The sequence below is a fragment of the Leiobunum rupestre genome, chromosome 7, assembly GCF_980474605.1.
Source record: "Leiobunum rupestre chromosome 7, qqLeiRupe1.1.hap1, whole genome shotgun sequence".
Classification (NCBI taxonomy): Eukaryota; Metazoa; Arthropoda; class Arachnida; order Opiliones; family Sclerosomatidae; genus Leiobunum; species Leiobunum rupestre.
Genome location: NC_143390.1, coordinates 53,503,123 through 53,519,004, shown reverse-complemented (window position 1 = coordinate 53,519,004; position 15,882 = coordinate 53,503,123). Strand labels below are relative to the sequence as shown.

The 15,882-nt window shown below is 35.1% G+C and overlaps 2 protein-coding genes across 3 annotated transcripts in view; one reads left to right on the top strand and one right to left on the bottom strand.

Annotated features, from left to right (window-relative positions):
- LOC149937443 (uncharacterized) overlaps positions 1–3,831 on the bottom strand; it is a 33,396-nt gene extending 29,565 nt beyond the window's left edge. Inside the window, exon 1 of one of the 2 annotated variants that reach the window (XM_090154524.1) lies at positions 3,106–3,831. In XM_090154524.1, the coding sequence (XP_090010650.1) occupies positions 3,106–3,382 (277 nt within the window). In that variant the 5' untranslated portion in view covers positions 3,383–3,831. The remainder of the gene's footprint in view (positions 1–3,105) is intronic. The other variant, XM_090154523.1, reaches the window with a different exon arrangement.
- Positions 3,832–4,972: 1,141 nt separating this feature from the next.
- LOC149937442 (uncharacterized) lies at positions 4,973–14,472 on the top strand. The gene is made up of 4 exons (XM_090154054.1): positions 4,973–5,003; positions 6,032–7,463; positions 8,212–8,272; positions 13,920–14,472. Exons 2-4 carry the CDS (start codon positions 6,039–6,041, stop codon positions 14,213–14,215), a joined length of 1,782 nt encoding a protein of 593 aa, XP_090010180.1. The 5' UTR covers positions 4,973–5,003; positions 6,032–6,038; the 3' UTR covers positions 14,216–14,472.
- The last annotated feature ends 1,410 nt before the right edge of the window (positions 14,473–15,882 follow it).

The window sequence follows — 15,882 nt, the reverse complement described above, 5'->3', positions numbered from 1 at the left end:
TGCTGGACAATTATATTAGGGGGGGGGGCGAGGTTATCTCTCAAATGTTGCTCTCGTCGGCCCAGTATGCCTAAGAAAAAGGCAAATCTACTGAGACTGCCCTACATGGCATAAGAAGGCTATTAACTTTAAGGAAATAGCTTTAGCGGTTTTCCTTGATATTGAGGGTGCTCTTGATAAAGTGTCCAGTGCAGTCATAATGAAAGCTGCAAAGCGCTTTGGCATTAATGACACTGTGTCTGTGGATCAAAGCTATGCTGACAAATCGTGTGATGGTTTCGTCCCTGCTTGGTGAATCGCTTATGGTCGCTACTAGCCGTGGCTGCCCGCAAGGCGGTGTCTTTCACGACTGCTGTGGTGCCTGGTTGTGGATGAACTATTGGTGAAACTAAACAGAGATGGGTGCCGCTGCTTCGGCTATGCCGACGATATTGCCATCATCTTCACGGGAAATTTCTCCAATGATTTAATAAGAAGGGCTCTTGCATCAGTGGAATGCTGGTACAGGGAAGTCGATTTTATGGTTAACCCTAATAAGATGGTACTTGTTCCTTTTACTCGTAAAAGGATGCAAAATTCATTTAATGATATCTCTTTATTTGGGATTATCTTGAGCGAAAGCACCGAGGTAAAGTACCTTGGTGTTATTTTTGACAGCAAACTAATGTGAAAGCCTCATCTTGACTCTATAGTTAAGAAGGCTAAGATGTTACTTTGGGTAACCAGAAGTGCAGTTAGCAGGTCATGGGGGCTTAGCCCTAAAGTGGCTTACTGGCTGTTCACCATGATCATCAGACCATTGCTCTCTTATGCTGCTGTGGCCTAGAGTCCGAATTAAGACTGTGCAGAGTGATCCAACAGGGTTGGCACATTTTATCCAGGGGTGGGAAAACCGCGGTTTTTGCCTGGAAAAAACCGGGTGGCAAAAATAATTTTTGCCGCGGTTTTTTTCACTTAGTTTTGCCGATAAAAAGTGGGTGGAAAAATCTAAATTTTTCCGCGGTTTTTTCCACTTTCAATGGCAAAATTAAAAAAAATGGGGACCTTATTTCTATAGATAAGAATTTAAGTATATGGAATATTATAGTTGTTTAAAACTTTAAATAGATACCTAAGCCTATACTTAAACGTAAATACTTCAGTAACAATTTAGTAATTTTAAGTCATATATCAATTATTAATTTCCCTTTAAAATATTTTTTCCATTTTTGCCACGTGTCCCGGAAAAAATTCAATTTTGCCGGGTTTTTTCCAACCCTGTGATCCAAACGCTGGCTTGTGTCAGCATTAAAGGAGCTATGAGAACCGCTCCCAGTGCTTCTCTAGAAATTCTCCCGAACAATCTTCCCCTTTATCTTTTCATAGAGGAAGCTGCTGCTATGGGAGCCTATAGACTCAACCAGAATGTTTGGTGGAAGGCTAATACTTGGGATAACAGCCACACCAAGATTTACCAGGAAATTACCAATCAGTTACCTGTTTTCTTAATGGGTTCTGTTATTAGGGCCACTAACTTACATTTTAGTAAGCCTTTCAATACTTATTTTTCCAACTACACGGAGTGGTCTAATCACAAAACCTTCGGAGCCAGAGGATAAATAGTCTGGTTTACCGATGGGTCTAAGACTCACTCTGGTTCAGGTTCGCGAATGTATTGTCTTACTAGCTATCTCTGCCTCTTCGAAAGCCTTGGTGTGTATGCTAGTGTTTTTCAGGCGGAAATCGCCGCTATCTGCTTCTGCGTTGACTTTTGTCTTAAAAAGAAGCTTCATGGCAAGGTAATCCAAATTTATTCGGATAGTCAAGCGGCCCTTAAGGCTCTCAACCAGGTACAGATTTCTTCTAAACTGGTTTATAGCTGTTTGAATCTCCTTTTGAAGCTAGGCTCCAACAATTAAGTTCAACTCTATTGGGTTCCTGGTCATCGGGGGTTCTATGGTAATGAGAAGGCTTATGTCCTGGCCAAGAGGGGGGCAGAGGCTGGGTTCTTTGGTCCTGAACTTGCCATTCCTATCCCCTCTGGCATAATGCGTGGCCTTATCTCTAATTCTATGATTGACCGTCAACTCAAGGTTTGGCTTGAGATGGATGGCCAAAGGCAGGCTAAAGAGTTTATCTCGGGGCCTCTCTAGGCAAAGAGCAATGATTGGTCTCGCTCTCCAAATCTAATATGAGGTTGGTTGTTGGCCTATTAAACAAACATCTTCACTTGATTGGAGTCAGTGATGATCCAATCTGTACGGCAAGTCAGGTCAAGGAGGAAAGTTCCTCTCATGTACTTTGTAGGTGCGATTACAATGTTGCCCAAAGGTTCGAGCATCTTGGTTTGCATCAGTTGGAAACCTCCGATTTCCATAACATCCCGGCCAAAAGGATTCTCTGTTTTTGTCAGATATTGGACTTTTATAAGGTTTGGGGTTGCATAATGGGCCATTGGTCAAAGTGGGTGAATGGGCATATTGTGGCCCTTCTCCCCTCTCATTAATAATGATAATAATAAACATGCAACACCATTATGTTTGGTTTTTTATCTCTCAGAATTTTTTCAGACGCAACCTATTTAACAACATTGTGCCCCCGCTCTCATAAAAAACGTTTTTCTTATTCAGTAATTTACACAATTTCCAAATACCATTATCATACTAGTTTATGACCTTCCTAAATAATACATTCGGGATAGCTCATTTAGTGATGGAATTGAACTTTTAGATCTCCAAATGCAAAATGGTATTAGTTGTAAGATAATATCCCAACCCCACAAATTAAAAATTATAATTTCATGGTATTAAGGGGTGTGACAGTTGGGACCAAATTAACATAACCTAATGCAAAAGGACACTTTCAACTTCAATACTGAATAGTGTAATTTATCTGCATTGCCTAAGCCTGCAATTCATTATTATTTCTGCACTAAATTCAGCAACATTATTTCAAATAATTATATAACAATTTAAATATATGTGATATAACACATTAGCTATGCTACCAATTTACTTTTTTTACACTCCTTGTCAATAAGTTACAATATTTTTGTACAAAATCATAGCAGTTATGTTTTTTAGGAATAAGATTATTTGCAGCACAATCTGGATAGAACATAAATACCTGAATTTTCGGATCCATCACTTTCGCTTAAGCAACTATCTTCACTTTCTGCACTAGATTCAGATGATGCTGCACCATCACTCTTATCATCGTCACTTTTAATTACTCCTGCTCTATGCATTCTTTTTCTTTTAAAACTTTGAGTAATCTCTTCATCACTATCCCCAACCCTGCTGTTGGAACATGCTTCACCACTAATAGAGTCATTATCACTTGAAAGTTTATGCCCTCTTTTCTTTCGTTCCATTTTCCTGAGAGCTTCATCTTCAGAACTCATTGTAAAAAATTTTGCTATCCAAGCAATGAATTACTTGTAATAAACATACTTTCAACAGAGCTCAACTTCAATCAAACTGAAGAACATATCTAAAGGAGTAGACTTTTAATACTAAATTCTTCATTGTGGGTAAACAAATTCCATCCGTGTGTATAAGGATACATAAACCTTCTATAGGTGAAATTACATTTCAAAAATTACAAAAACAATTTCTATATTAAGTTGAATCCACAAAGAAGCCAAGGCCCAAGAAAAATCGTCCAGTTCACTTTTGCGCAGCACTGTTAAATCGTAGAGAACAAAGTACTTTGGAATTACGATATTTATCTACTAAAACCAAAATGTAATTTATAATTAATAATAATATGATGCTACAAAAATAGTTTTATTTTTATATGTCGGTCTGTGTCACTTTCTGCAACACGAACATTTTTCAGACACGCACAAACAACTAAGCCCAAGGAATGGCAATGATTTAAAAGAAAAGGATATTATTGGAGGTTTTTTGGCAATGTTTACAAAATGGTGCCGTTAGATCTGGTGTTCTTCTACATGAAACAAAAAAAAAAATTTATTGTAATCAGCCTTAAGTTACTTCCATAGAAATCGGAGAAATAACTAGAACGATTTTTATATTGTTTCGGTGCGCGCCGATTAGAAACGTATCTTTAGCTTGTGCTTTTCGTTGGCTGCCGTACGACTGTAACGCCATCTCCAACGCGTCTAACTAAAACTATCTCTAAGACTACCAAATTTCCAAAATGGCGGTCTCAAGTTCGTCGCTAGACCAGATAGTAAATAGTGTATATTTTTAAGAGAGTCCACTGGACCCGGACCAATCCACCGATCTATTTTTTTGACGAGTCCCGTACTCTTCCCTCTTTCTTCGCCCCCCCCTCGTTTAAATTTATATGTTCTTTAATCTCTCTTTATTCCTTTATATTATATTCGAAAATAAATGGCACCTAACCAGGCACATCCTATAAAAAAATTTTATGGTTATTATAAAAGAGACAGTCAGTAATCGAACTACAGCATTATTTCATTATATATTCCCAACATCAAAGTTTACATATTTTCCCGTTTTTATTCCCACTAGTCAGAGACTACTGAAATAAATTAAGATAGGAGGCTCACTAGTCAGGTTGACTACTAAAAAATATATCCTTGGTACGTTCAGCAGCGCTCATCGGACTCACCGATTACTAATCGCTGACATCGGTTTCCTACTGTTACAGTACGCTTTTTCCGGTTTTGACGTCATGATGGTCATCGGTTACTCACCGAAGTCATCGGCTGGAAGAGTCGGTTTTTCCGATGACTGAAGTCATTACTGACTATAAAAGCTACGCCATTTTAAAATAACACCGATGACTGAATAAAAGCGTTCAGCAACTTACGACGTCATTATGACGAAAAAGCTCATCGGTGGAAAATATCAAATCAATCGGGTTTTTTTCCGTTGACTGTTACTGAACGTACCCCTTATGTCCAACCCCGTTTTGGATGATAAATTGATTTCGCAATCTGGCAACGCTGCACAAAGATATCGGCTGATCTGTCGTCTGCTTTGGTCAACACTAAGTTTGCTCTCAAAAAAATCTAACGTCTGCTTCAGTAGGTAAGAAGGTAACCGTTTTAGTTTTTCATGCGGTGGAGGTAAATTTTTCTACATATTAAATTATATACCAGCGATAAGTGCTCACGGTTGAACCCATCAACAGTGTTCCAAAAATACAACATTTTTGTAATATTGTGTATACCACTGGTTAATAAATACTATATATTGGTAAATTGCCAGAAACCATTATTGTACATAGATTATGTAAACCAATCTACAGACTATGGAAATCCCCATTTATGTTATCTTGTTTTCCACCTTCTTCTCTAGCTCTACTTGAGGCTAAGTGGAGCAGCGTGGCTTTGGGAGTCACCTTTTTTGCACACCATCCATACCTAATACAAAATTTTACCATGCTACTTTTTACACCCCCTCCCCTTAGGCATGAAATCGCCCAACATAAATTTATGTCCGTAGGTGTTTCGTATTAACTTAATTTTATCCTAGTTTGTTTCTACATATAATACATCTTTTTTAAGTTATTAGTTAGTTCATTTTGGTGAAAACTTCATTTATTTTCCACTTATTCCTGTTAGGTTTTTAAACTAGACCTTGATAATTTCCAGGATAGAATCATTTGGGGCAAGCAGTAGTTGAAATTTGACAGATTAATTACTGCTCCATGGAACTTCGTTCTCCAAATAACAGGTTCTATATCATTTATGGGTTCATGGCAATTAATATTTTGTTAAATCAAAATAATTGCTCAGAACCAGTGGAAAAATACCTGAAATCTGGTAATTTAAAAGTTTTTAAACATATTTACATTTAAAAACTTGTATGTCACAGTGAGTCACTGATATTGTAATTAATTTATTAATACCTACCAACTTTTGTATTTTATGTAATAACTTTATTTATTATTGTTAAATACCATTTAGGAACGTTGTGTGGCTAAATTTAAATGGGTTGGAGGTTATAGGAGGGGAAGGGAATGGCATTGTTATATGCTATCTGGTGGCATTGAAAGAAATCTTTAACTTCTTTCATCTTCTCATTTGTATTATGTTAGATTTTTTTTTATTTAGAATAATAATGTCTTGGGCGAAGAAGCTTGATGATGTCTTGAAATCAGTAAAACCAAACCTTTCTGAGGAAGAGGAATCCTGTAGCGATTCAGAAGAAAATCAGAAATGTGTCAAAAGAAGCAGTAGAGTACAAAATAAAAAGAACTCTTACAAAGAAACAGATGAGTCGGAGGACTTTTCTGATGGTTTTGATGATGATCCAGATGATCCTGATTATGCCCCCAACGAACCTAAGTCAAATGATGCCATAAATTTGAGTTTTGAAGATGAAATTGATGATCCAGTAGGAAATTTGGAGGATGAAATTGATGTTCCAGTAGGTAATGTGGAAGTGGTTACTAATAGCACAAATAAAGAAACTGGTATTGTGCAGTTAAATCAAAATTGTGATTCATCAACTGTTGTCGATCATGATATCATTGAAGTTCCAAGTGCTGGTAAGGAAACAAAGCCAAATAACCGTATTCCTCCCATAAAACTGCCCGTGAAGCGAAATCAGTATAATCGTAATTTGCAGTCTACACTGATGATAAAATCATTTAAATTTATATCTTCTGCTAATGTGGTTATGACATCATATGTGGTCTCTGATGCCAGTTTTTCAACTTTAACAAATGAAAAGGAGAATACTGCATTTGAATTGTGCGCTGTTGGAAAGTCTTATAATCCAATCATCAAAGATATGTTGCTAATTTACGGTGACTTAAATGATCCTGTGTATATTGATATTATAAAAAAAAGCATTTATAATGAGAAACACAACGTCTTACCTGATTTTTTTGTTGATCCCGTGGTTGCAAAAATTGCCAATACTGTCATCAAAAAAAATGTATCTATGAAGTTGATTGAAATACCTTTGAATGGTACAGCTTTGATTAATGATAATAAGGAAAGCACTCGCTTGCTATTATATCCAGTTATTTCTACATCATCAGAAAAATACCTCAAACTTCTGTCCATTTACAATAAAGAGGCTAGAGATGGTAAAGTTATTCAAAGAAAAGTTAACAAGAGTATTTCAGTATCTAGCTCTGGTTCTGATGACACAGTGGATTTATCAGGAGAAAGTTCCAATATAATATCCTATGATAAATTGGGTCATGAAATGTTGAAATTGCCAGATTCAGATGAAGGCCCAGATGTCAATAGGCAATCATTCAAGAAAGCTAGAATGGAAAATAAGCCCAAATGCAGTGGAATGAAGAAAGGAGTGTCTGAATTCTACTTAAAGCAACAAAAAACGCCAACTGTCACTAGCACAACCGATTCCAAGAATGTAACTTCAACATACACAGACTATCTGCCATTAAATGGTTCCTCATCTTTGGATGCATCATCAAGCCATATGGGTAATACATCTCCTTCAGCGCTTCCCTCATCCACATTGCCTACGGAGCCATCCTGTTCTTCTACACAATCATTTTCTAAAACTGTAAGTGTATTTTCCAAACTTAAGGTATAGTTTTGGCCTGGAGAAAAACCTAACCCATTGCATGAACTGGATTTTAATTTTAAATATTTAACTTAATTCCAAAAGCAAGTTAGTTCTTTCTCAAGACCTTTTACTCTTCCCTAATTGGTTTTAGTCCTTACTTATTTTACTACTCCTTTAAAGGGGCAGAGTATCATTTAAATATCTCTAATTGGAATGGGCAGGCACATACAATTCAATTATAGAGCCTCTCGAAATTATGCAGAGAGAAAAAATGCGTATTTACCGAACTGGCAATTGTTATGAAAGTTGTTCGGCATTATGCAATTAATTTAAATTTTTAACTCTCAAGCCAATTATACGCCAAGAATATTCTTATATTTATACACAAAATTTAAAATTTTATTTTATTCAAAAATTCGTATAATACTCGTATTGTTGGGACAGGAAATGTAGTTGGTGATAGGGTTAATAAATAAGTTGGGCAAAGACTAGCCATATACTTGGGTCCAAAATTATTTAATAAATTAGATAATAATATAAAAATATGTGCCCCACTTTAAATTTAAAATTATTTAAGGGTTAATTGATATTGGTATAGAAGAATTCAATTTAAGTAATCTCAGCCAAGCACCAGCAATATTGCATATGTGGAATTGAGATTATAATAACTAATAGTGCATAATAATAATAATAATAATAATAATGGTATGCTGGTTATTACATTCGGTTATAATTTTTTTTTTAGAATTCAGAAACTGAGGATAATGATGTAAAGCCATTCATTTTGGTCAAGATTACAAAGACAAGTAATTGAAATATAATTTGATGTATTGGTTAATGCAGCCCGTAGCCACAGAGAAGAGCAAAGGGCAGTGCCCCCTCAAAAATATAACATACACTCTTTAAAGCAAATTCCCCTCATATGTTAAGTTTTCTCCCCTTTATATTTGCTGTGGTGTATGTTGAAATTTGAATTATTTCTTCAACTTGTGGAATACAGACAATGTTCTGCAAATAAGTTAGAGATTTTGTTCCCTTACTGGTAATTTTATTTACCCCTAATTCTTAAATAAATACCTCTTCTACTACAAAATATGACAATTTGCAATCATGAAGTTATAGGTTATAGGTTATTTATTGCCTTATGAAAATACACTCTTTTGGAACAGAGCGACTCCGTAGTGGAGCTCAGCAAGAACAGAGCAAAAATCAACAATTTTTACAATTTTCGTAGTTAATATCTAATTTAGCCACCCTACTCCCCGTTAAAAGAGATTGTACAAAGGTCAAAAAAATAAAGGGATAATTTTTTTTGTAAAAAAAGTGTATAACCCTGGAACCTAAAGCTATAATAGGCACCTAAATCAGAACAAACTCAATCGATCTAGATATAATAGAAACCAGAACCATTACTGTGGAGGAAGCAGTAACCATATCTCCGCCAGAATGCCCCTAAACTATTTCTCCAATTCCTTAGGTTTTTGAAACACCTATTATATATCATTAACTTGTTAATATTAGGTAACTAAAGACCTTTTCACACGAGCCAACTTTTTAAATCAAAATGCTGAGTCAGCAAAAATGGATCAGTGATCCATTTTTTTCTCGCGCACATTTTTGGTGGATCAACTCATCGAACTTTTATTCACACGAGCCAACTAGTTGACTCATCTAGTTGGATCAAAAAGTTGGCTCGTGTGAAAAGGCCTTTAGGCGTATAATAATATAGAGAAGCCACTCTTGATTTGATTTTTATTTTCACTCAAGCTGGTAATACTACCTAATACAAATTGCTAACGGAACACTTTCGCCATCTATATATATTCAATTTAACTAATGCTTTAAATACATAACAAGCCTTTTTTATAAAGGAAAATGTACTAATTACACAATCTTTTAGGTGTTTCGGCTTCTTTATTAGTTTACCAGTTGTTCTTTATCCATCATCGGGCACAATTGACTAGTCTGTATTAATGTCATTTTCGGACGACGATGATTGATCAGTTTTAAGGTCTACAGAATCTGACATGCTTTGATATTGAGAATTGTTCGACGATGTTTCGGTTTGTTGATGACTCGTCGTCAGAATATGAATTGGTTTGAGATTGAATCATGGAAATGTCGTTCGGAAGGGGTTGTTGAGGCTCAAAGTCCCCCGCATATAAATCTTCGCCAGTTCTGTTTCGGTTTTCGGATAATGGTTGTTCTGATGGTGCTGTATTATCTGGATGTGGATGGAAATGGTTTCTGGTGTAGATTCCGGAATACCGTGTCTCGCGTAGTTGGCTTTAATTGCTGTGATAGAGCCGTCATACCATGCATCATTCAAACTTCAACGTATAGAGAAGGTAAGTCTTCTCTTTAACCTCTAAGAATTCAAAGCTAATTTTCCCAAGGTCGTGTGGGTAATTTTCTGTCCAGCAACAGTTCGTGCGGATTTCCCTTTTGATGTGCTTGACAAATCTGACATTTGCTGATAAATTCTTCAATTTGGCTATTCATCTGTGGCCAATAGAAATATTCAGTTGCTTTAGCTTTAGTGGCTATTACTGCTCTGTGCGCAAGTTGAAGTTTCTCTATCACGTCTTGTCATGAATTTTTAGGTACAACCAGTATTTGTCCTCCACACAGAATTCCTTCAACTGACATATGAAGTTCATTTCAGTAGTGCCAATATGACCTTGACAATGGCCAAGTTTCTGATTTACTTTCTGGCCAACCATTTTTTACATATTTCATTACTGCGTGAAGTTCTTTGTCATTTATATATATATAAACTACCGGAATACCAAGGGCTGAAAAACACGTGGTGTCGGCGAACACACGACGAAAATAATAACCACAAAAAAAATTTAAAATATAATTAATTTAAAAAATTAAATAATCATTTGCGGCCAAAATAAAAATACCCACGCTATCTATGTGACAAACTCTATCGTATCCGCCGAAAATAATTATAAAACAAGATGAGGTTGCTGTAGTTTACTTTTGCCAATGTTACATTTGGTAGTTGTTCCATAACATTTTTCAACCCTAGGTTTGTGTCATCAAAGTATGGGTTCATTCCTGGCTCATTTTTGTAGATTTAGTCAATTGCTCTTTGAAATTCCTCAGGGGCATTAATGAGTCCAACCGGTAAACTTAGATACCTGAACCTTCCCCAAGGTGTTGTGAAGGTAGTTAGTAGAGGGGATTCATCATCTAATTTCAGTTGCCAAAACCCATCCTTAGCATCTAGGACTGTGAAAATGATGATGATTGTAGACTTAAAAATAGTTTTTCCACTTTTGCTATTTGATAGCAAGATCGAATTATAGCTTCATTCAATGGTCTTGGATCGAGGCAGATCCTAATTTTCATTGCAGTTTCTTTAATGGCCATTTTGCTGACCCAATTCTTCCATTCTTCAACGTTCAGCTTTAACATTATTGTGCTGACCTGTCTGGGCTTGTTGATGTTAGCGTAGGGCATTATGATGAGACTACCAGTGTAGTAGGCTTTTTGATTCGCCTGGAGCACCGGTATATAAATTTCTGAGCTAATATCAAATTGTAGTGTAGGGAGCTGTTGGCTCGCGAGGCTTGCAGGGCTAGCCACCACCCTCCTATGCTTTGTAACCCGGCCACCTGACTTAGGCCTAAGGTGGTGTCTTGGGTATTAGCCTAGCTTATTATTATTATTATTTGTACACTAGCGTGTTTAAAACGTCTTAAGGGTTGTGGATTATATGGTTATTTTTGCTTCGTGGATGTGCTACGTTAAAATTTTGCACTCGGTACTGTCTCTCTACTAGTTTCAGGGCTTCGCATGATTGTAGACTTAGAATTGGGCTAGACTTCAGTGAGGTTATATAGAATTTCTTTCTCTTGTGATGTCAATGTGCATACTCCTACTATTGGTACTTCTTGGTCATTATAATTAAACACTTTGACTTAAGGTTATAAGGCCCAACAGGGGGCGCCCTCAAGTTAGAGTAAAACGGATAAAAGAGAGAGGAGAGAGTCGAACAGGGTAAGAGTTGGTGAGAATTAAATTAGTATTTCGATTTATTCGGCTTATTTCTTTAGCCTACACAAATTTTGTGCGTTACAAGGTGTAGGGATTATAGGTTGGAATTTCCAGGATTTTACAATTATCGTTGGTAGTAAACTGACCTGTGCTCCCATGTTCAATTTAACATTATTAATCTTGATGGTTTCAAACCCATCTTTATCTTCACTATCTTAAGTATTGATAGTATACAGGGTGTTTTCATTTGATCGGCCCAGGCATTTTCTCAAACACTATACCTAGTTTTTGAATGCTAGGTGGTAGACGAAAAGTTTCAATGAGTAAGTTGTAGATCATACTCGAAAACCTTTAATGGAGTTGGTATGGTCAAAATCGTACATTTTGTCACTGAAATAATAGGTCATGAAAAATAACAAGTTGGTACTACTCAAATGTTTTTACGCCTCATGTAAGACACCCCGTATAGTTTTGGCTTTACAGTTAGAGCTCCCAGGTAAACACGTTCATCCTCTTCTTGCTCTATGGTATTTGTTATGTGGATGTAATCAAATAAACCATGTCCTATTAAATTAGGTTTATTATAGAAAAGGTATCAACTATTTACAAAGACTAGCCATCTGATTGAGCTGAGAAGCAAAAAATAACCCTGACATTTGTTATCTTTATTTATATACCCCTGTACGGTAATTGAATACATAATAGGGGTGAACTAACCCTGACAGCAAAAACTACCTTACAGGCTATACTAACAGGTTTAGTACTATTACACCACCCAGTGACAACTATGTTAACTATTGGTTACATATGCCAAAGCTGTTATCACCTACCAACAGTATTGACTTTACGATACTGTCGAGTACTTTTCTTGACCTTCTCCTTCTTTCCAGTTGCACATACCTCTGAAAAATTATTTAAAAAAAACTCTGATAATTCCCATAAAAACATGTCAAGGTTAATGATAATAGTTAGTGTAGGGAGCTGTTGGCTCACGTGGCACGAAGAGCTTGCTACCACCCTCCTACGCAATGTAACCCGGCCACCTGTTTAAAGGTATTATAAGTCGCTAGATGACTTGGGCCTAAGGTGGTGGTGTTTTGGGTATTAGGCTGATTATTATTATTATTATTTTCCATAATAATAAGTTTTACATATTTAATAACTCGATATTTTGATGAAGTGTTTGCAAAGCATGAAAATATAGCAGATCCTTTGATTTTAATTGTAGTTAGTAGTTACTAAAGAATAAAAGTCGCTAGCTGACTTGGGACCTGGGGTAGTTAAAACTTGAAAAATGTGTATTTTAGATTTTGTTTGTCAAAGTATTCTTTGAAAAAGTTTAGTTTTATAGTTTAAATTTATTTAATAAAATAAAATATAAATTATACATTTGGTTTAGTATTTTACTATTGCAAGTAAAATGAACAATGATTCCAATTACTTTATTTTTTTGACAAATATGCAAACTATTTGGTTAATTCAAAACCAAATACGTTGAATTATTTGGTATTCGAAATACTATTTTGTATTACATCAGTTAACTGGCTTAAAATTTTGCTCTAAAAATATTCGACCAAATTATTTGACGTTATAAATATTCTATGGGCCCTGAAAAAAAATATTTTATATTCGATTCGATCCCCAAAAAATGGTAATTGCACACCTCCAATGTAGTAGTATGGGTATTTTTTTAAAGAATTATAAGTAAGTGTCCTTGAAACTTTTATTGGTATTTGGGAATAAAAATTGTTTTGTTACCCTCACCAAAAAATAAGTTGGTTTTTAGTTGGTATTTACATTTAAGTTGATATTAAGTTGGTTTTAAGTGGTCAGCATATTTCAGTAAACTAGTTAAGTTGGTAATAAGTGGGTTTTAAGTTGGTGGGAAAATGCCTTTTTCTTTAAGTTGGTATTTAGTGGTCAGAAAATTATATATTATTTTTAAAGTGGTCTTTATTAAGTAACATTTTAAGTAAGTTTTAAGTTGGTTTTAAGTGGTCTTTATTAAGTAACATTTTAAGTAAGTTTTTAGTTGGTTTTAAGTTGTTTTTAAGTAGGTTTTTAGTTGGTATTTGTCTCAAATACCAACTTAAAACCAACTTAAATAGTTCTTAGACCACTTATTTTTTGGTAAGGGTAACTAGAGTTGAAATTGTTTTCACTTAAAGACATGATGCAGGTGGGAATTGTATCTTATAGATAATATCTATCTGGGCATGAGCAAACCCCCCCTTTTCACTCCCCATCTACCTCAAATCCAGGCCTTCTCCATCAGTCCCTCCCCCCAAACACAGGCACATATGCTGTTTTTATCTATAAGATGTAATACATTCATCCCCCCTGCATCACGACTTACGTTGCCCTTCAACAAAGCTGTGGAAATATGTTGGCTCATGTCCACAACTTTCTTTTAACAATTATGTAATGCTTCAAAATCTCTTACAGGTAAAAAACTTATAAAATTGATTGAAGTAGAAAAATTGACTGATATCAAACAATTCATTGTAAACACTAAAGAAGAACCAGTTTTTGATGACATGCTCATGGAGGAAATGGAAAATGCTACAAAAGCAGTGTACAACCTGAATGGGCCATCGACAGTGTACAGAGTCAGACTGATGGGCAATGAGATTGTATACGCCTATCAGAAACATGATGAGAGTTCAAATGAAGCCGATGTTGCCAATATCTTGATAAATCGTCACTATGTGCACACTCCAACCATGAGCCAAGAAAAATAACTTGTTTTCTAGCAAAATCCATAAGTTACTTGTTTTGTTTAAGGCAGCTTTTGTTAAAATAAAATTTAACTGCCCATAAATTTCTATACATCATCTTTGATTGTTCAGCTTATTTTGTTCACTAAACCTTTTTCATGAAAAAATGTAAGACATCATTTTCCTAAAGTTAAGTGTTTAAATAACGGTCATTTCAAATAGTATTTTCAGTTAAAATTTAATTTTTAATGACCATAACTTTCTGTACTTCACATCTTTCATTCAATAGAACTTGACTCTCAGTACCATTGCTATATTTTTCATTAAAATTTTAATTATTTTGTAAATTTATTGTCAAAGATTTGTTTTCAAGTCAGAAAAAAAAACTTTTTGGAATGGTTCAAATGGGCTACCAACTTCTTTTCATCGTATTTTTTCACAGCTGTTTGAAAACCTTTAAACTTCTTCCAGACTTCTACTACAACATCAAACAGGGCTACTGCTGACACTACGGTTATATTAATTTTGCTTAATAATGGTTAATTACAAGATAAATAATTTGTTTTACTTCAAAGAAAAACATTTTTACTAGTGAATCTTCTGTACCAACAAAGAGCAACTCTCTCCTATATATATATATATATATATATATGTATATATATATATATATATTTAGCATTTATTTAAAACCAACCTATGCAGACAAGCAGTTGCGAGTGTTTCAGTGGGGCTATCATTTATATGCCAAAATTTAAAGAATAATCTGGAACGGGAAAACCTGTGTTCTTAATAATCCACCTTTTTGGAGCAAAGTCTAGGCCAGAGGCAAATAGTGACTATTAAAGAAAAATTGCATTTCAAAGCTTAAAAAAGTAGTCAAAATTAAATTTTTAAGAAGTTAATGAAAAAATTACTTAGTTTACGCTGAACTTACGTTACAATTAATTATTCCAAAAAATTAAGACTATTCCAATGTTAATCAGAATATGACCATTCCTTTGTAAATATACTGGCATTAAATATCCCAAATCTGATATTTCTTTGTAAAAATATTTATTGACCACTTAATTCAATTTTGTCCAGGCCAGAATAATAATAGTAATAATAATCAGCCTGGCTAATACCCAAGGCACCACCTTAGGCCTAAGTCATCAAGCGACTTTTGAAGCCATTAATTCAGGTGGCCGGGTTACAATGCGTAGGAGGGTGGTGGCAAGCCCTGCATGCCACGAAATCGAGCCAACAGCTCCCTACACTAACTATTACCGTTAACCTCGACAAGTTTTTATGGAAGGGGAAACCGAAGAACTCAGGGAAAAACCCCTTAAACCACACTATTGTCAACCGAGTAATTTCCTGTTTCAACTCCTAACCTCCAAAAACCCTGACAATTAAGATCTTAATTTACATAGCCTTGATTACTTACCTAAAATCAAGCTCCATTTATTTTTATATAATTGTCTTTGTCAGGTGAAATTTTTGCCTTTTTTAATTCTGCTAGAAAACTATAATAGATAGATTGATAAAACCAATTGCAACTATTATTTATTTTCCAATATCTTTAGTTATTTATCGGTTTCGTCCACCAAAAATTAATAGTTTGGTGGAAAACGTCTAAACTCATTTTTTACAACTTTTTAAATATTGGTTCTACGGCACTGACTCGCGCTTTTTTGAATTCACAATGATCG